The 19379-nt window shown below is 37.9% G+C and overlaps 4 protein-coding genes across 5 annotated transcripts; 1 reads left to right on the top strand and 3 right to left on the bottom strand.

Moving 5' to 3' along the window:
- Positions 1–1073: 1073 nt before the first annotated feature.
- LOC125213033 (ubiquitin-activating enzyme E1 1-like) lies at positions 1074–6234 on the bottom strand. Its single transcript, XM_048113381.1, has 6 exons — positions 5856–6234; positions 5142–5359; positions 3820–4614; positions 2431–3299; positions 1912–2344; positions 1074–1809 (listed from the first exon to the last, which is right to left on the bottom strand). Exons 1-6 carry the CDS (start codon positions 6217–6219, stop codon positions 1213–1215), a joined length of 3276 nt encoding a protein of 1091 aa, XP_047969338.1. The 5' UTR covers positions 6220–6234; the 3' UTR covers positions 1074–1212.
- A 2085-nt stretch (positions 6235–8319) lies between these two features.
- On the bottom strand, positions 8320–11756 carry TAF15B (TBP-associated factor 15B). 2 transcript variants are annotated; one of them, XR_007174842.2, is made up of 7 exons: positions 11423–11756; positions 11143–11308; positions 9809–10457; positions 9344–9494; positions 9167–9245; positions 8742–8952; positions 8320–8632 (listed from the first exon to the last, which is right to left on the bottom strand). XR_007174842.2 is itself a non-coding variant. In XM_048113382.2 (6 exons), exons 1-6 carry the CDS (start codon positions 11601–11603, stop codon positions 8838–8840), a joined length of 1341 nt encoding a protein of 446 aa, XP_047969339.1. In that variant the 5' UTR covers positions 11604–11756; the 3' UTR covers positions 8320–8837. The 2 variants fall into 2 exon arrangements, 1 of the variants encoding a protein (XP_047969339.1); XM_048113382.2 differs by having other exon boundaries at positions 8320–8952.
- Positions 11757–12690: 934 nt separating this feature from the next.
- LOC125210734 (DNA-directed RNA polymerase II subunit RPB7-like) lies at positions 12691–15523 on the top strand. The gene is made up of 7 exons (XM_048110317.2): positions 12691–12840; positions 13576–13720; positions 13826–13991; positions 14082–14132; positions 14518–14583; positions 14690–14758; positions 15214–15523. Exons 2-7 carry the CDS (start codon positions 13605–13607, stop codon positions 15277–15279), a joined length of 534 nt encoding a protein of 177 aa, XP_047966274.1. The 5' UTR covers positions 12691–12840; positions 13576–13604; the 3' UTR covers positions 15280–15523.
- Positions 15524–16001: 478 nt separating this feature from the next.
- Positions 16002–19325, bottom strand: LOC125211095 (uncharacterized). Its single transcript, XM_048110785.2, has 10 exons — positions 18893–19325; positions 18298–18383; positions 17727–17793; positions 17372–17514; positions 17234–17282; positions 17012–17149; positions 16846–16926; positions 16594–16770; positions 16430–16516; positions 16002–16338 (listed from the first exon to the last, which is right to left on the bottom strand). Exons 1-10 carry the CDS (start codon positions 19205–19207, stop codon positions 16276–16278), a joined length of 1206 nt encoding a protein of 401 aa, XP_047966742.1. The 5' UTR covers positions 19208–19325; the 3' UTR covers positions 16002–16275.
- Positions 19326–19379: the final 54 nt, after the last annotated feature.

Consider the following 19379-nt stretch of genomic DNA (forward strand, 5'->3'; position numbering starts at 1 on the left):
CTTTAGAAATATGATAACTTTTCAAATTAAGTATGTACAGATTCAAGGAAAAATTATTTTTTTTCATGAAATATTCGCATAACTATCTCCGAATCAAACCATTTTTAATTATGAGCAATTCAGTGATGAAATAAATAATGAATTAATCCAATTTAATTTAAAATTTAGAAATATTACGCGCATGCAGAAATTAATCCAATTTAATTTATCAAGTACTCCCTCCGTCCACGAAAATTCGTCCCGGTTTGACCGGGCACGAGTTTTAAGAAATGTAATGGAAAGTGAATTGAAAAAGTTAGTGGATTGTGGGTCCTACTTTTATATATTAGTTTTATAATAAAATGTGAGTAGGAATGAGTTAGTGGAATGTGGGGTCCACTACCAAAAATAGTAAAAGTGAAATGGGACAAATTTTGGGGGACGGACGGAAATGGAAAACTGGGACAAATTTTCGTGGACGGAGGGAGTAATATCCATCATTTTTGGTTGACACCATCATTTTTTCAATAACTAAAATAATATCCGTATATTTCTAAAATAATAGACAAAATAGTTTGTGGTAGAAGGTTGATACATGCAATACACCATACTCCAATTATCAAGTAAAAGATAAAAATTGGACCCTTTCCAACATTTTCAAAACTTAACAAGTCATATAACCAACACCAAAATCCTACTACTCCAATTTCTATGCTTCCCATAGCAAAAATGCAAATATATACTACTCCCTTCATCTCAAATTAATCAAGTCGTTTTTTTTTTTGTACGATATTTAAAAGAAATATTTAATGAGTCAAAAAAAGAGAAAATAAAATAGATTAATGAGGGAAAAAAAAGTAAGTCTGAAACATAAAGTGAAAGAGATTTTAAAAGTTGAATTTTTTTGCCAAAATAGTAAGACGACCAAAAAAAAATAGAATACAAATCAATTAGCTTCGTCCTATCAACTAACTAGGAACGAAGCAAGTACTAACAAATACTCCACTAAGCTCTATATGAGAGTAGAAAGAAAATGCAGTATATCAAATTTTGCAGAACCCAAAATCAAGAACCGTGACACAGAAAAACACAAATACTCAAAGTGCTCAAATTCACTCTAAATTTATGATAGAAGAGTCCAAATCGTCTTACTATGCGTCTCACATGGAACTGAAAATATCAGAAGTGAAGGAAGTTTAAAGGATAAGGAACCTAGTCACGTGAACCATCCGATCAGCGGAAGTAGATCGATATTTGGGGAATATCGACATCATTGTCCTCGTCATCCTCACATGCTACAACAACATCCACGTGGTTGCGGTATGCTGGCAACTCCACCTTGGCCACATCCCGTACAAGGTCCGCGATCTTCTTGTCCATCCGGTCCTTGTGTCGAGGGAACATGCTGTTGTAGAGCAGGCAACTTCCGAAAGAAATGCTGTACGCGTTCAGTCCTTTGTCGGAAAGCCATTTTAGCAGCTCCCTCAAAGTCGGGTTGTTCTTTATGATCCATCTGTCCCACACGGTCCAGCTCATGTCCTGGTGCTTGACAACCTTGGGAGCTACTGGCTCGGCGATGGAGAAGAGCGGGAGAGCAAGGTTGGCAAATGTGTTGCGATAATCTTCTACCTTGTGGGACCCATCGATGACTTTGTAAAGCTCGAGGCAGACCAGGCCGGTGGCCATTGCTGTGGAAGTTGCAATGGCTGGAATGATCCTCCCAGCAATGAATTTGGCTTTCAGCTTGTCCACTTCGGGGATGCTGTAGTTTCTCGCCCTCATGTTTGCAAGTGCTGCGATCAGGTCCATGTGATAGTTCGTGTCGTCGTCCTACACAGTTAAACATCAACATTGTGGAGAAAGTAAGACGCAGAAAGTAAAAAACAAAAGTCATTCTTAGCATGCTAAATATGTGTGAAATGAGACGTATACCTTCTCAAACTGGATCGGCTTCATCCTGAAGTTTGGTGGTAATGCCTGGCAACATTTCTCAAGCTTCGATATTAAATCATTAATAACAGCAGCATCATCAACGGAAGCAGTAGCGAGGCTAGTAGCTTTCTCGTCAGTCACAATTTTCGCATCCTTTCTCGGTTGGAAATCAGGGACAATGACTTGATCAATAGCCTCTGACAGTTTCTTTGGGTTCCTCACCCAATCAGGTATAGGGATGCCAAATGTCTCGGCTCGCAGTATGGATCCAGCCATGATGAAGTGAAGATGGCTGGGATCAGAGGTAGAAAACTGCAGGGGACGAGGGAACCTCTTTGGTGCTGACCAGAAAGGTGCGCCAGTGCTGGTTGCAGCATCCTCGGGGAAGGTGAAAGCTAACTGCTTCACCCTGTTAGCAAAGTAGTCTTCAAACCTGCCAATGGACAGAAAAATTGTATAAGCATATGAACAGGAAATCCGACCCAAAATGAGAACATAGGGGGGTTGAAAGAGATTTACTTTAGACGGGCCCACGTAATACAATCTTGGAATGATTCACATCGCTCCCTGTCAAGACACTCAATTACACGTTCCAAGTTGTCCCTTGCTTGAGCATCCCCAGCATTTCTCGTCGCAGAGGCATACTCAGCTGGATTAGAAAGATAGGCATTCGCTTCAGCAGGTGTCTTTTCCAGCAATCCCTCAAATTCTGACCGGGCCCATGTCAAACAGTGGTCAATATTGTGTGGGAAGGAGTGCACAGTGCACATTGGTGCTTGTTTCTCTGGGGGATCACGGGAGGCACCATAGTTTTCCGTCAGGTGGGGAATGACCATTTGAGTATTACATTTGGCACCCAAAGTTCCAGACTCGAGAAGTGGTTTCTGGAAATATAAGCATCTCTGGTCAACATAAAGCCTGGCATTTACATTGTCCAGGGCATTAACCACAACACTGATATTCTCCCAGAAAGTATCATGAAAAACATTCTCAGTCTCCGTCCCAACACGATTCTGTAAAGCTTCTATATGAAGCTTGGGATTGATTGCCAATGCAGCAGAAGCAGCAACAGTAGATTTCGGCTGCCCAATGTTCCAATCTCGGAAGAGAAATTGCCTACTTAGGTTACTCTTCTCTATCACATCATCATCAGTAATAGTTAATTTTCCAGATGATCCACACGAAACTCCCATTAGTGCCAAGTTCTTAAGAAACTCACAGCCTAGAGCACCAGATCCAACAACAAAAGTTTTTGCATCTTCTAGTTTCTTTTGAAGCTTAGACCCAAACACTGAAATCTGGGCATCATAACGGGTATTCAAGGGTCTGAAGTCACTGGGATCAATAGGCTCGGTAGGAAGTGATTCTACAGAGTCAAAGTAAAAGAACTGCAATACATCACAACAGAAAAGTTAAGTTGCGTTACAGTATAATTTTTACACCAGATATTCCTAAAATACAATTACTGCAGCAATAAGTGGAGTAACTGTGCAGACTTAAATAATTATAGATGTTATCAATCACACAATGCATAGACAATTTAGACCTAAAGTGCACAAAAAGAGAATAAAGACAAAGCCATTCAATAACATTAAACCATCCGATACATCCAAGAGATGAACCCTTAGCCTACATAAGGGCCCAGTCATAACTTATTACCAATATAGCATCACATATTTTACAAAAACTCAGGGCCATAAAGAGCAAATTTGTTCAGAAACTATCGATAAGGCGACAAGCCTTCTACACTTTCTATTGTTAAAAATATCAAATAGGGCCTGGGGGACTGATTTACAGATCTACGTAGTAGGCAGTAATAGTTCCATTATCCATCTACTCAGAATGAGAGAAATAGAGGAAATATAATGAAAAACAAGTTGAGAAAGCTCTCAGTAAGAGATTAATGACCTGAAAAAGAGGATGAAACTTTCCAGAGCATGCCTTCATAACCTCCTGCCCGACAATGCCACCGAACATGGCAGCCATAGGATTCAGAACAGCTCTAGCACCAAATGCGAAGTGTCTCAGAAGCTTAGGATTAATATCATCCAATTTGCCATCACCTAGGCTTTCATTCATGTTACTGGTTATAGATATCAACTTCTGGGCATCCTCTTCAGAACCAGCAACTGGGTAGCGCCCCAGTTCAGACACAAACTTATCTAATGCTTGGAATGCCAAATGTAGAAGAGGAGGCCTGTCAAACTTGGAGAAATCAGAAAGAAGGAAATCACCAGCATCCTTTAATGCCTCCTTCAGTGGCTTGAAGTTCAAAACCTTGGGCTGTTTCACTTGGGTTACAATACCACCTCTTTCATATGCACCATAATTGGTTGTATCGTCTTCAAGAGTGAAAGAGTAGGGACGTGCACTTTTTACTTTTCTTGGTTTTCCATCATTTAGTTCTGTCATTCCTCGGACTTCCGAGAACACAACCAGATCCCCATCCTGAAACTCAAGCCTCTCATCATCCACGCATGCCACAAGGGCAGGGTTGTCGTTACTGATAGATGCAATAATTCCTGTATGAGGCTCCTCACCGTCGACATCGACTACAGTGAATGCAGGTCCGAAATCACAAAAAGCACTACCAAATAGACCTCTTACTTCTGTCTTAATGAAAGCAATAGGTGGCTGATGATTGTGACAGAAGTCATTGAACTCAGTTGCACTATCTAAATTGATATCAGTAAAAACCACAGCCTGCGTAGGTGACATTTATCCTAATTAGGAATAGCTGAAACATATACATAATGTATGATTGGCAGTGAATAGTGATGGAGTGCAGGAAATTTAAAAAATAAATGAAAGCTTTTATTCCAAAATTTATTTAGTGCCAAGAATAAAGCAAGTGTCGAACAAGCAGTAGCTGTCTTGTCAGGCCATATGCCAAGAAAATCAAAGTAACAAAGGATGTTTTCAGTTACACACTTGAATATAATGTAAATGAAGAAATATTTCAGTCACGTCCACGTGAATTAATCTTACTGAAGCCTCGTCTAAATGAAGTGACACATGAAATCATAACATCAAAGAGTACTTTATCTTTTGCATGCTTCAATGTTGTGGCATAAAGGCACAGTTCTAGGATTATAGAAGGTACATAAGAAGCAATGTGAAACTAAAAGCAACAAAGAAAGAGGCAGAAAGAGAGGGGGCTTGATATGCCAGGAATCAACGATAAAAAGTGTGAGCAATACAAAAGAGAAGAAAGTATATTGAAGAATCACCTGAAAATCCGAGAGTTGTTCTTTAGTCAATTTTGCAGTCAAAGTCAGAACAGTCACAGCATTATTTAGTTCTTGTAGCTTCTGAACTGAAGCAAGTGCCCTGTTCTTACCCAAATCTTTTTCTGTGAAAACGAAGTTACTAGACAAATCCCACAACTCCACTGTTCCTTCATCATGCAATGTCACAGACTTCACGCCAGCAAGGATAAGGTTCTTAGCTGAAAGTGTTAACAATCATTGAGTTATGATAAGCCTCTCCATCCTTATTCAATAAATAAGCACCCACACTCAAGTCAAGTTGTAATACAAGTATTATCTATATCTAGAAATAGAAATAGACAATTTCATAAGAAAACAGATATGAATCAGAGCCACTGAATAAATGGCATGGCATGAATTCTCAAGAAATCATTTCTTTGCCATCATCAGGACCATGAGGAGCCACAGCAATAACTGAATCAAAAACTATCAAGAGAAAACCTCTCGCAAAAGTCCCAAAGACAGTCACAGACTAACAGATACGCATAATCCATTTGATAACTATAGCTTCAGTGCACCCTACCTTACTATCAATCTTGATTCCAAGATAAAGATTGAATACATCGAGCTTCTACAAATACGAAAAACTTTTTACAAGCACATGCATACACAGCATCAAACATTCACGTAAAATATAGCATCAAAGTATATTTGAGAGTGTTAGAAAAAATATACCTATCTCAACCCCAAGTCCTTGCATTCCAGACACAAGAACATTAGACGCAAACAATCTTCTCATTGTCTCTCGCCCGTAGACAGCCAGCTGCCGGCTGTGGAGATCCTCGTCAATATCGCGCGGAGTTCCATCATCAAACGCCATGTCAGTGACTGTTGGTTCGCTGCAGTTTCCGCTGCTATTACTGATCCCTAAACCGCCGCTGCTGTTCTTGGCCTGGTTGTTTGAGTTCTCGGTGCAACAAACAAAGTGCTGCCTCTTGACGCTTTCACAATCACTCACGTTAACAGACTCTCCTTCCCCTGCTCTCTTTCTAGGAAGCATATAGTGCGACAAACTGCTAAAAACACGACGAATCCCCATCGAAACAACCAAAATCAGCACATAACACATAGGAAATCTCGCAAATTCAGGATCGAGCTGAATCTTCAAATATAACAACAATCCGGAAGAGATCGGAGATTGTAGCACTACCGAAATGGAAATGGAAATTACAGATAAAATAACAAAGCATCTTCCTAGGTATTGCGAAATCGATCGAATAATATGAACAGTCAATCGATTCCAAACACAATAGATTAAGTAAAGCATGAATTTACCGGTTGCAGCTTCGGAGAGGAAAGAATGGAACCAGAGACGGAATGTTCGAGAGCTATAGAGCGAGAGAGAAGATAGAGAGAGATGAAATGCGGAGAAATGATTCAAGATAGAACAGAGGGTTTTTGTTGATGTGTGAGACTTTATATAAGGCAGCTCTGAAATTTCTACTACTTAATACTTATTTTATTTTATTTGTCTCGATTCTTTTTTGCACGTATCATTTACTCCACTATTTTCATTAACGATTTTGTAAAAAGGAAAATGATATAGAAAATTTAAATTATTTAACCATTGAACTTTAGTAGTGTTAGCTTATCTAGAGAATCATTTTTCATTAGTAATAACACAATTACACCACATTCAAAGTGGGTCAACTGCCTTTATAATTTATCACGATATCTATTTTCACATTTAATAAAAAATATTGTATCTTATCTCTTTTCATAAATATACGGTGTTATTTGGGAAGTGATTATCTTGATTTGGACAGGAGTACAATCGACTATCACTTTTGAGATTACTTAGAGTTGGACAAAAAGAAAAACAACTTGAATTAAAAAAATAGTGACCTAGAGAAAAATAAATGAAATGGCTTAGACAAATTCTTTTTGCACCCATACCCAACAAGATTAAGTGAGTACCTAAAATTATGGTCTTCATTGAAAAAAAATATTTTTAATCAACAATACTACTATATCCCTCCCTCAAAGGTATATAAAGTAGGAGACTGAGAAAAAATAAAAGAACAAATATAAGTTAAGCATGAAAGAAAGTTATCATTTTAAAATTTTGACTATATTTTATAGACATCCTAAAATGACAAAATAAAACTATTTATAGTTGAAGAATGGAGTACAAATTGCAGTCTAAAATTAATTCTACTAGAATTAATGTGACTGTGTAAAATCAAATTTAAGTGAATGGAAAAAAATAAAAATTGATAACTATTAATATGAAAATTTTCTTGTACGTCATATTCCGATATTGGGATGAATTCTTATTTATTTATTAAGAATAGTTGATGACACATTTTATTTTGTTAAGGGTCAAATCACCGCAGCTACATGAATAGTTAGGGAATACTATAAAATCATCTTTAAAAGAAAAGTTGCCAAATTTTACACCAAGCAACCTATATTTTCGTGAATTGTTGGAGATAAGAAACACCTTAAATCTGTTATTGCTAATTTAGGTATATATGCCAAAATAAACATTATGCCAACACACAGAAGACAAATAATTCGAAAACGCAGTATCAATAGAACATGATAACCCCATATTTCATTCTTCAAAACACTCATTCAAAAGTGTTTTTACATAGATGTTTTTCTAAATCTATTTCTCCCATGAACCTATGCAGGTGGAAGCTCCTGTATGCAACCTCGAGAAAACACTAAGGGCAAGTAAAGAGGGCATATCGCGACGAGGGAAAGTGCATAGATCTTTTTCAAAAACCAAGGACGAGGTCATGTCATTTTAAGCCATTCTCAACCTAACATGAAAATCCTGGAGTAAAATCGAGCATTAAACACCGGAGGGTAATGTTTCTGAATAATGGGGCAGTAGCACTCTTCTAGCAAAGTTGCACAAACTGTATGTCAGTTCATCAAACATTCCGAGAGTTCTGGAAGCCACGACTAGTTCTCCGATCAACTAAAACAGACAGCCACAGAGAGCATGTGCAGAAAGTAAAAGCTTATATAGCAGCCCAATTTTCTGCCTCTTGCACAACACTTCCATGACTAGCAGGATTGGGTTTAAGATTAGCCCGATTGACCTCATATTATGCCATGAAACGGTAAAATCTAAGACAAATGGGCTAAGAATAAATTAATAAGGTTTATACCTAAGCCAGACATCACATTCAAAGTTCTAATAGTAAGAGATAGTAGGATAAAACAACATAAGAACATTATCCCGTACAAGTTAACCACACACTCAGATAAACCCACAGTTTTGGCCTCGTGTGCAGGAGCCAGCACAAAAAAAAAAAGAAAGCAAAATGAATAAGAAAATAAGATGCATAACTTTCAGAACATACTTGTTTATAAAAATGATGCAGATACGAGAAAGCTGCACCACAAATTTAAAGTTCAACTTAGTAAGAAACACTCATGACTCACCTGATAAGTTCAACCTACCTTTAGTAGCAGCAATTTGGAGAATCCACTTCCCTCTATAAAAAACATTCACACAGTTCATATCAATCCTTAACTCCGCACCAAGGTGCTAACAAGAGATGGGAAGGAGACAAGGTATATTGTTCAGAGCAACGAACAACCTACCTCTCATCTCCAGTTAGAGACAAATCCGCTTACGGAATAAAAATAAAAACCCCTCCCACCATTAAGACTAGTACATTAATATCCCTTCTGGTGTGTCTAGTATGGACGCGAACGATTTCCGCCATGATAATTTCTATCTGGACCAGATGAACCACCATCTCGATAGTTGTCTCTCCGTCTATCACCTCCATAGTTGCCTCTACCACCGCCACTGTAAGCAAAGAGGTTCATCAAATATAATAGACATTGTTAATGAAAATCAAGGTATTTACTTCAAAGCTTATAAATTCAATGCAACACGTGAAAATAGAGCAATATATATATATAAAACAAAAAATGGAGACAAAAACGAATCACTAGAAAGAGCATGTGAGTTATACTAGCACTTATAACTGAAAAATGTATTTGAGAGAACATTCACTTACCCGCCACCATATGAGGGAGCTTTTGGAGCAGATTTCTCAGCCATTGTGACGCTAATTTTGTGTCCTCTCATGTCATGCGCTGTTATTAAAAAAACAATGTAACCGATCACAGATAAACTGAGAAAGAAAGAGAGAGGAATCTATCATATTCGAGGAAAAGAAAGAGAAGCAACATACAGTTGAAGAAACCTCCAGCTGAATGTGCTGCAGATGGATCTTCATACGATAAAACTCCATCGCCTTTATTCTTTCCTTGTTCATCTGTGTATAATTTGATGCTCCAGGGCCACTGGTCTTTGTAGCCTCGTTTTTGCTTGATCCTGGCGACCTGAAGGTTGGAAAAAAAATACAGCTAAGTTAATCAAACTCTAAGAAAACCTAAATCAGACGACTGTTTCATCTGTAAACAAATTCAATTGATAGCCATGTCTTTTCAATGTATCCCCAAACTTACTACTGTTATCATATTTTCAGCCATAGTTAAAAAACATCAGTGATGACGAAGCAAAAGGGGCTAGATTCTAGAGATAACATACATGACCTGACACAAAATATATATAGCTACACCATTCCGCTACACCATTCTATCAAAATATACACAACTGCGCCATTAACTGAAATAAGACACAAAATTTGCATTACTTGGCCAATACTTCCAAACAGTTCTCTGAGCTCATCAGTAGTGACATCTGGAGGCAAATTTGATATGTAAATTCTCGCATTATCACAAGAATCCCCACAATTTTCGTCACATTGCTTGACCTTTTCAGGAACCTCTGCTGGAGCACTGCCATAACCACCTGGGTTTCGAGGACCTCCGCCATATCCACCAGACGAACCCCCTCTTCCACCTCCACGGTTTCCACCTTGACTATCGCCACCATAACCAGCCGGGGCACCATATGAAGGAGGGTGTGAATTATTTCCCCCAGTATAACTTGTAGGTGGAGGGACTGAATCAGGAGCATAACTATGGTTTCCACCATATGCATTCGGGGGTGCATAACCACCAGCACCACCATAAGAAGGGGGAGCAATGGGAGCGCTCTGTCCATAACCACCATCATCCCTTCCTTGACTACCACCCTCGTAACCATTTCCACTGCGACCACTGCCACCATCATAATAGTTACCTCTTCCACCTCTGCTGTTTTCATAACCTCCACCTCTTCCACCTCTGCTTTGACCACCACCACCACCTCTACCCCCACGGTCATCACCACCACCAGCAGGAGACTGTGTGCCACATTTGTTACACTCAGTTCTTCGGGCAAAGTTCAAATTCCCGCAGCTACATCCATAGACGCCATAATCAATTACCACCAGTTGATAAAGGAAACTCAGATATCATATCCACATGTTGATGTCAAACATCTTATCACACCAAAACATCTATTCAACCAAATAACCATTCTAAAGCAACACAACAAGAACATAAAGCAGAGACGAACCTTTGGAAGTTACCACCCAAAAGAACACATGTATCATCCAATCAATGAACTATAACTCTTAACAATTATACCACCAGCTCAAGGTTATGCATTAGAGGAAACTGAAATTTCTATAATCAAATGCCATCTGAATACAAAAAACTGGTAAAAGACCGGCTTTAGAACAGTAAAATAATACAAAATTAATCACATTGGAATCAGTTCCTTTTCAATGAAAAACAAAGCATCAGTAAAACATGACACAAGACACAATATGAGAAGAAAAGATAGCGCCTTGATGAATCCAGCAACTATAAATTTGCACTACTTCATGTCATGCTTACTACATCCAAAACTAAACAAAGCACTGTAATCAATTTCCCACCCATCAGAGAAATGTAATAAAGTAACAATGAACTTTATAATCACAAATGAATGCTTTCTTCAGGTAAAACTCTACTTTATCACAACACAGTCCCCATAAAGAACATAACATAATCATAAAAATTAATTGAACATATTGAGATGCACAAACAGCTCTGTTACCTTTGATTGGGACAACGCCAATCACCTTCCCTGCCGCTTCCACCACCCCGACCACCTCCCCTACCACCGCCGCCACCACGTCCACCACGGTCCCCTTGGTATCCACCGCTGCGATCACCCTGGTATCCACCGCCGCGATCTCCCTGGTACCCACCACCTCCACCACCTGCAATCAATTAACAGATCTAACATCATAATCGCTCAAATCAACAATTCAAACGCAAACAAACTCAAATCTCACACAAAAAAACTGAAGCGGAAAAAACAATTAACCCAATACCTCTATCACCTCCGTATCCACCACCACCGCCGCCGCCTCTTCCACCGTAGCCTCCACCGCCGCTTCCTCGATTACCGTATCCTCCACCTCCGCCACCGCCATAGCCTCCGTAGCTTCCTCCGCCTTCGGAACCACCGTATCCACCACCGCCGTAACCTCCATCTCCTTCTTGACCGTACATCTTCCTATTTCAACTGAGCAAAACAAATCGAATCAAAAATTCTCCCCCTAAATAAGCGAGAGCGAAGAGAAAAGAGGGCTTCAAGAGGATTGAGCTAGGGTTAAGGGAATCACTCTGAAGACTGTCTTTCAAGAGAATAACGAGATATTTTTTCTATTGGATTTGGATTAGAGCGTGCAATCCCCTGCGGTCGGGCGTATATATGTGATGCTGTTAACCAATCAAGGCGGTTCAAGTCGATTCTTGCCCTAAACCAAAATGTGTGGAAACTACTAGGGTCTACGAGTATTATTTTATTTTTATTTTTATTTTTATTTTTTAAAATATTTTACATATTTAAAACTTACCTAAAACGTTAGTACTTTACTTGTCATTTCTTTAAGATGGTTTATTGATAGAAATTGTTATTTTACCTTTTTCACAATAATTTTTCACATAAATACATTGCCAGTCCCACAAAATTATTAAGGAAATTATTTCTAATAAGCTTTAGAAAACAAAGAACAAAATCGTTTTTATTTAAAAATTAAATTTGTTTAGAAGTAAGTATAATCAATTGATTTATAAAATGAGTATAAATAACATGCCATAATATTTTATACTAAAAAAAGTAGTTTCTCCTTTGTTTTAATACTCCCTTCATTCCATAATAAAAGTCACATTTTATCATTTTAGTCTGTCCCACAATAAGAGTCACATTTTTCTCTATTACTTTATTAATTTTTTTGACCGAGAGAGTAGTTAAAAAGCTAACAAATATAAAATCTTTGCGTTGAGCAATTCTAATGTTATTTGCTAGATTTGGAAATTTGGTATTGGATTTTAGAATTTTAATATTAAATTTTTTAATTTTTATATTATTATGTAATTATTATTTTTATAATGACATTCTTTTGATTTAATGTATAGATTAGTTAACCAACCATCCCAAGCAAAACTAAAACTCGAACAAAACATTAATTGAGTTTCATGATTTGGGCTTTCATAGGGGCCTTCTAAGCTATAAAAGAACCCATTTGCAGGCCCAATTTATAATATTTTATAAATCTAAATTAGTTATTCTTTCTATTAGAAAAAGATAAAAAATTACTCTTTATAGTTTATACCAAAAAAATAAATTTTACTCCAATTGATCTCGCGTTGCTTTCTCATACACACACAGAGACGACTGACCAGCTCAGCGGCGGCGGCGGCGGCGACGGCGGCGTTCTAGTCAACCGGTGCCCGACGTAGTAAGGTCGGAAGTAGCAGCATCATTGACCGCTATTGTTTTTGTGATTCGTTGTTTTTTTTGTGAATAATCGCGATTTTGAGCTACAAATCCCTAAATTTCGAGCTAAGAATTCGTTAATTTTTATAATTCGTTGTTTTATTCGTGAATTTGAGCTAATAATCTCTAATTGTTTTGCATCAAAAATTGATTTGAATTTGGGATATGGAATGAATAAAGACATAGTACAAAGAGATTGAACCCTAGAGCTCAAGTTTTCATCGTGATTGAGTATTTTTGTTTTCATTATTTTGATTTCTCCAATCTTACCTCTTTCAATGGGATACGAATCAAATCAAGCAAGTTAGCTCAAATTGTAGAAATTATCAATGGTTTAGAGATATTCCAAAGTTCATGTCCATCTTAGTAAACAATGGATTTGCTTATTGAATTTTAAATATATTTAGGTTAATCCTCAATAGTAAACTCCCTCTAATCTCTCATGTAGATCTTCTCTTAATTTTTTATTTTAAGATGATGTGAAGAACTTTTCATGTGAAAATGTCTAGCTGCTTGATAAGAGAATGGCTTTAAACTATGCATAGATGTAGGCAAGCTCAACTATGCAAAATCATGTAATTCTGTTTAGTATCCAAACCGGAAAATGATGAAGTTCTCAAGTTCCAACTTCCAAGTTGAATGATTATTCTTTTGGAGTTCAAATTTTTCAATAAGACACTTGAACATAGTATTGCTTATCAGAACTTAGGTTCTTCAAGAAGAGGAGAAAGATGTTTTTCCACATGGTATTGGAGAGAAACATGCAACTACACCCTCGTCACTTTGGCCGTGATCTACGGGATAAGCTTGTAGCCAAGCTCATGAAAGATGTTGAAGGCACTTGCAGGTTACTGAATTGTGATTCTACATTCACATATTTGTTTTTTATTTCTGGGTGTTGATGTTGGTTGAGAAATGAGGTGATCACTCTTCGTCTATTGTGTTGTTACAGTGGCCACCATGGGTTTATTGTTGCAATAACTGGGATTGAAAGTGTTGGGAAAGGTCGTATTCGTGATGGAACCGGATTTGTTGTTTTTCCAGTTAAGTACCAGTGTGTTGTTTTTCGACCTTTTAAGGGAGAGATTCTGGAAGCTGTTGTCACAATGGTTAACAAGGTAATATTTGTGATTGTCATGCCATTTTGATGTCATGCTATATGTATATGCATTTTTTCTAATGCATAAACTCTGCTTTGATTTTTTCAGATGGGATTTTTCGCTGAGGCTGGTCCTGTCCAAATCTTCGTGTCCAATCATGTTAGTGGTTTTATTTTTGCTTTTTAGCTATATTTACTCTTACTATTATGATTATTATTTACAAATTACAAATCTTTACATTCCTTAGGATGATATCATCTTGTACTAGTTAATCCGCATTGTAAAATATAGATTAATTAAGTATGAACAATGGCTACAAAAAGTCTGGGCATAATTTGATAATCATATTAACTGAAGGATTTGGAGCCAGTGGAAATCTATAACAAATTTATTGAATGTTGTTCTGATAAATTCTTACTACAATGGAACTGTGTTCATGGCTCTTTTTTTTAAAACTATTTCTGTCTGATACTGATTTGAATTTATTAGATTTTAAATCCACATTATATTGAATGATTTGAAATCTCTCTCTCTCTCTCTGTAGTTGATACCTGATGATATGGAATTCCAACCTGGTGACATCCCTAATTACACTACTTCTGATGGATCAGTATGTAGCCCTTCCTCCATCTTTTTTCTGTCACAAGAACATGATTGCTGATCTTTAATCAGTGTAATTAGTAAGCCCCTTGGTTGTTTCTTCAAATCATTGACAGGTTAAAATACAAAAAGAAAGTGAAGTCAGGCTGAAGATAATTGGAACTCGGGTTGATGCTACTGAAATTGTATGCCCTCTGTTTATTCATTTGCACACAAGAAATACTTTTTTCACTTTTGTTTACCTTGTGTTTCATTGCTCTTGGCTATCTCATGACTTTGATAGCTTAAATTTCTCAAATATCTACTACTTCTGTAGTTATATCCATGGACGTGTGATTGGTCGAGTCTCACTTAAATGATACTATTGATACCCTATGTTTACAAAATGTTCTGCACCGAAGTTGTAGTTCTCCCTCAACAATGTTCTGCTTCCCTCGTGCTCTGTGTATCTATATTACACCCATACACATCTCAGCAGCGCCCTTTTTTTATGAATGTTTTCTTCTTGGTTGAAAATTCAAATTCTGTGTTTAAAAGTATAGAGCCTCTGATTGATGCTATGCTTTTTATGGGTCTACTGTATCCGCGCCTCTTCCTCCAATAGCGCCACTAGCTATGACATTTTGGTTTGTTTTTGCAGTTCTGCATCGGCACCATCAAAGACGACTTTCTGGGTGTGATCAGTGACCCGGGTGCAAACTCATGATGTGTTCGGTAGGCCGTTGAACTTGACTTGACTGCATTGTAATTTTTACTGCTGAATTGTTGGAGTAAACCTCCTCAAAATTGGCCTCAGTAGCTACTAGTTGAATGTTGAGTATGATCTGTTATGTTAGTATTTTAATTTAATGGAACATCATGGTGTGAAGTTTGTGAGAAAGATATCACGGTGACATTTGTGTGTAGAATTTAAATTTATAGTACGAGTAGTAATGTTTTTGTATTGTTAATAGAGTATGAGCCTCATGTCATTAGAGAGAGAAACTTATCAAAAGCAGCTAATTTCTGTAAACATTGCAATTGTGAATTAAAATGTATTCATTTTTAAGTCAAAATTGATTAAAATTGAAACGTTGCAATGCGATTAGCACTGATATTTTAGCATGATTTGTGATAATGTATAAATAAATATACTACAACATACAAACAAGAAGCACCAGTGGTAGAATAGTACCCTGCCACGGTACAGACCCGGGTTTGATTCCCGGCTTATTTTTAAAATTGTTGTCACTATACACGACTAACTTAATCTTAAATTGTTTTAATCACAAGGAGACTATGAAATACTGCAATTTGGTCCAGAAAGTTGTTGGAAGTACTTTTCTACAGATTTTTAAGGTTGCGACTTGCGAGTACATTTTTCTTAAAACACTACTCACCCTAAATAATTGTAGAGTAGCTTAATAAGCACCACAAAAGCAATGAAAGTTGGGAGCAAAACTCAATAAATTATCCGCAAATATGGACCAATGTATATCAAGCTCTCACTTTAATCTCGCATGAATTTCAAAACATAACCGTTTATTGCTTCCTTCTACTCTGGTGTTCGTCTATTGTTAAAAAATGAAACTACAGATAAATCTGACTGGATACCTTAAGTAACGATAATCTTTAAGATCCTATACGCTCTATAGCATCCTGTTTGCTTACGCGGATAGGTTTCGCCAAAAAGCAGCTCAAAAGGCTCGAAGAAGCAGATGCTTTAGGCACCAATGTTCTCAATGACAGCTCCTTTATCCATCCTTTTCACAATGCCAGCTATGACCTAAAGCGGACAACAAAAAAGGCCGTTCATTTGGCATCAAAGACATTCGGAATTTCATTATGATATAGAACATGGTATGTTTGAATGCTACCTTCCCTGGTCCTAATTCATAGCTTTTTTTCAATCCTCTGCTCAACAAGGTCTTCACGGTTGTCTCCCATTGGACGGGAGAAGTCACCTGGAATTGTCGACAAGATACGAATGATTGGATGGTAATGTGGCTCTGGATGAGAATTAATGGGGGCTGATGTTTACCTGGCGAGCTAGTATTTTCTTGATTGTTTCTGGGTTGGCGTGTGGCTCTGCATCAACATTGGATATGACTGGTATTCTTGGTTTTGTGATTACTGTTGATGACAAAGCAGCTTCTAATCTTGATACAGCAGGCTCCATAAAACCCGTGTGGAAAGCTCCGGCAACGGCTAACCGGACCTAAGTTCATAGTTGAGGTCAAACATCTGATGCACATATTGACACAGAGCAATGCTGAGAGAAGGAGTGGATTACTGTCATTCGAGCTTTAAATGCTTTCGCCTTTGCTTCAACTGCTTCGATTCCTTTAAGGCCTCCGGAGACAGCATAGTTTCCCTATGAGAAACAGTACTCAAATAAATTATTTTTGGTTATTAGGAGAGCTGTGTTGGGATAAACTTATTCTAAAATTTGAACTTACAGTGCACAAGAAATTGGCAATTTGAACTTTATTTGCTTCGTCTACATCTTCGTTCGCAGCATCGCAGAGGGCCTGCACTTTATCAGAGTCTAGTCCAATAATACTAACCATGGCACTTTGAGCAGCATCAGCGGCATCCTGGTGGTAGCAAGAGAATAAGTTTTCATATCTAGGAGCCATGACGATAATGCACATAACTAGTGTTTAGTTGAAAGCATGTACCTGCATTGCCTCACCCCTTAACTTGACTAGCTTAAGCCCATCCTCAAAGCTGAACCACAACAAGAACATCATCAGAGATGAGATTTACTCGAAGCATAATGCTACCTGAACAAAACAGTTATTCGGTTGGTAGTATACCTAAATGCTCCAGCAAATGCAAGGGCCGTGTATTCTCCTAAGCTTAGACCACATGTGACATCAACAGAGTCAATTATTTGCTGACCTCCATCGCGAGCTCGAAGCACCTCAACTGCTGCTAAACTTGTAACATAGATAGCCGGCTGGGAAATTGATCCAGGAAATATATAAGTTCATCAGTTGCTTTTTTTTTTAACAAGAAATGTAGTATTTTGATAATTGGGAATGTGTGTCCATTGATGGAGCACTATTGTCTTGGATCATATCAAGAAAAAGTCTCTGTTTATCCTCTTTCAAGACTTCGATAAGAATGGTATTTTGATAATACACCACGACTCAGGATATGACAGTTTACCTGGCTTAGGACAGTGGAATCAAGCTTCTCTTTTGGCCCAGTAATGCAAATATCCAAAAGGTCGAACCTTAATTCAATCAAAAAGGAATGGTGTAAGATACTGAACTTCTAACATTAGAGAGGAAAATCAACCAAAAGAGATCCTCAAAAGTCAAAACCAGTTCGAATGGTGATATCATAAGTAAAACAGCCCATCATTTGAACATGCCGCAGTCATCAGCTAAACAATCCCAAGTGACTTCATCATGACATGATAAAACCATTACCTCCTTCTGTTTGTACGTATATTATAACGACACATTAGCCTAATGTCAACACCTAAACCTCTCATACAGTCATATTTCGATATTGTCAATAAGAGCCATTGGTAACGGACAGTTGGACCATCAAGAATTAAGGTGAAAAAAGTTAGCACACCTCAATGGAACACCATGTGGCAACATTGTTAAGTTTCAACTTCTTAAATTATTCAACATGATATTCATCTATGATTAATTTACGTAATTTCGGGCTGTAGCCAATAGATGTAAGATTTGGTAAAGCAAATAATTACCACAGAGTAACGACCTACCCTAAAATATCATTAGCTCTCTTGTATAATTCAGCTGCAGCAGGCACCTTTTGAGCCTCCACTCCCATTCCAACAGCTTGTGCACCCTTCAAAGTAGTACAAATATGATTAATAGCACAAATAGGTCCCAACAGCCTTCAAAGAACCATCAACAGATACACCAGAACAAAATCCTAAATGCATTTTTACAAAACAGTGACAGTTCTATAAGGAAACCTGAGCTAAATTTTGGTGCCTTTTGGCTTTGTCTTTTATAGTCAATCAGAGATCAACGAAATTTAATGATTTCAGTGATAGAATAAAATTTAACAATTTGTATAGCTGGACAATCAAAACACAGATTTAACTGCCATAAGCACTGAAACCTTCAACACTTTAAAAATAGGCGATTTAGAAGCCAGTAGAGTAATATTTCAATCGTTGCACTTTCAAGTAGTAAACAATTCACTGCAGTTCATCGTGAAACACTGAACTATTTATTGTAAACAAAACAACAATGGAGCTACTAATCCTAAACTTAATAATCAAATCCGAGCTACACAGCATCAACCACACACATAAAACAAAACTGCAAAAGCTCAAATCGAACACAGACCTGGCCAGGGAAGAGGAAAGCAGTAGAAGGCTTATAGTCCTTGAACAATGCATCATCGACGACCGCCGCCTCCGATCCGACGGCGGCGCTCATGGAAACCCTAGATTTCCCCAAATTAAGCCGCGAAAAACTCCGGATCTCATTTCTGAATCCCAGGCTGACGGAGCTCCTGAAGGAATCGGCGTCGCTGAATGCCGATTTGGAGAGAGAGACCGAGGGGAGCGCGACGGCGGAACTCATTGCGGCGGAGGGAGGAGTGAGGAGAATGCGATGAAGTGGGAAGCAGTGGTTGTGGTGGAAGAGAAGCGTATGCATAGAAATTAAGGGAGTGTTTGGCGGAGTAAACAAAGAAGATGCTTCAGAAATGTCGTTAGCCGGATTTAGGCTAACCGTTGTCCTTCCGCACACTATGCTTTCTATAGGTTAGTTTTTATGATATATTTTCAATTCCATTCCATCGTTTTTGGTTACGTTTATTTTAAAATAG

This window comes from Salvia hispanica, chromosome 3 (genome assembly GCF_029641045.1).
Source record: "Salvia hispanica isolate PSC_SH4W2 chromosome 3, Shi_PSC_v1, whole genome shotgun sequence".
In the NCBI taxonomy this organism is placed as follows: Eukaryota; Viridiplantae; Streptophyta; class Magnoliopsida; order Lamiales; family Lamiaceae; genus Salvia; species Salvia hispanica.

What these genes read in the sequence shown, in the direction of transcription:
- LOC125213033 (XM_048113381.1), bottom strand. Translation starts at nt 6,219, where the DNA reads ATGGGGATTCGTCGTGTTTTTAGCAGTTTGTCGCACTATATGCTTCCT. An exon ending in ATTACGTGGGCCCGTCTAAA is followed by an intron (nt 2,345 to 2,430) that starts GTAAATCTCTTT and finishes GTCCATTGGCAG; the next exon opens with GTTTGAAGACTACTTTGCTA. An exon ending in AGCCGATCCAGTTTGAGAAG is followed by an intron (nt 1,810 to 1,911) that starts GTATACGTCTCA and finishes TTAACTGTGTAG; the next exon opens with GACGACGACACGAACTATCA.
- TAF15B (XM_048113382.2), bottom strand. Translation starts at nt 11,603, where the DNA reads ATGTACGGTCAAGAAGGAGATGGAGGTTACGGCGGTGGTGGATACGGT. An exon ending in TGGCGTTGTCCCAATCAAAG is followed by an intron (nt 10,458 to 11,142) that starts GTAACAGAGCTG and finishes CTATGGATGTAG; the next exon opens with CTGCGGGAATTTGAACTTTG. An exon ending in AGCTGGAGGTTTCTTCAACT is followed by an intron (nt 9,246 to 9,343) that starts GTATGTTGCTTC and finishes TTTTAATAACAG; the next exon opens with CGCATGACATGAGAGGACAC.
- LOC125210734 (XM_048110317.2), top strand. Translation starts at nt 13,605, where the DNA reads ATGTTTTTCCACATGGTATTGGAGAGAAACATGCAACTACACCCTCGT. An exon ending in ACACTACTTCTGATGGATCA is followed by an intron (nt 14,584 to 14,689) that starts GTATGTAGCCCT and finishes AATCATTGACAG; the next exon opens with GTTAAAATACAAAAAGAAAG. An exon ending in GGGTTGATGCTACTGAAATT is followed by an intron (nt 14,759 to 15,213) that starts GTATGCCCTCTG and finishes TTGTTTTTGCAG; the next exon opens with TTCTGCATCGGCACCATCAA.
- LOC125211095 (XM_048110785.2), bottom strand. Translation starts at nt 19,207, where the DNA reads ATGCATACGCTTCTCTTCCACCACAACCACTGCTTCCCACTTCATCGC. An exon ending in GCATTTGCTGGAGCATTTAG is followed by an intron (nt 17,283 to 17,371) that starts GTATACTACCAA and finishes GTTGTGGTTCAG; the next exon opens with CTTTGAGGATGGGCTTAAGC. An exon ending in TTGCCAATTTCTTGTGCACT is followed by an intron (nt 16,927 to 17,011) that starts GTAAGTTCAAAT and finishes TGTTTCTCATAG; the next exon opens with GGAAACTATGCTGTCTCCGG.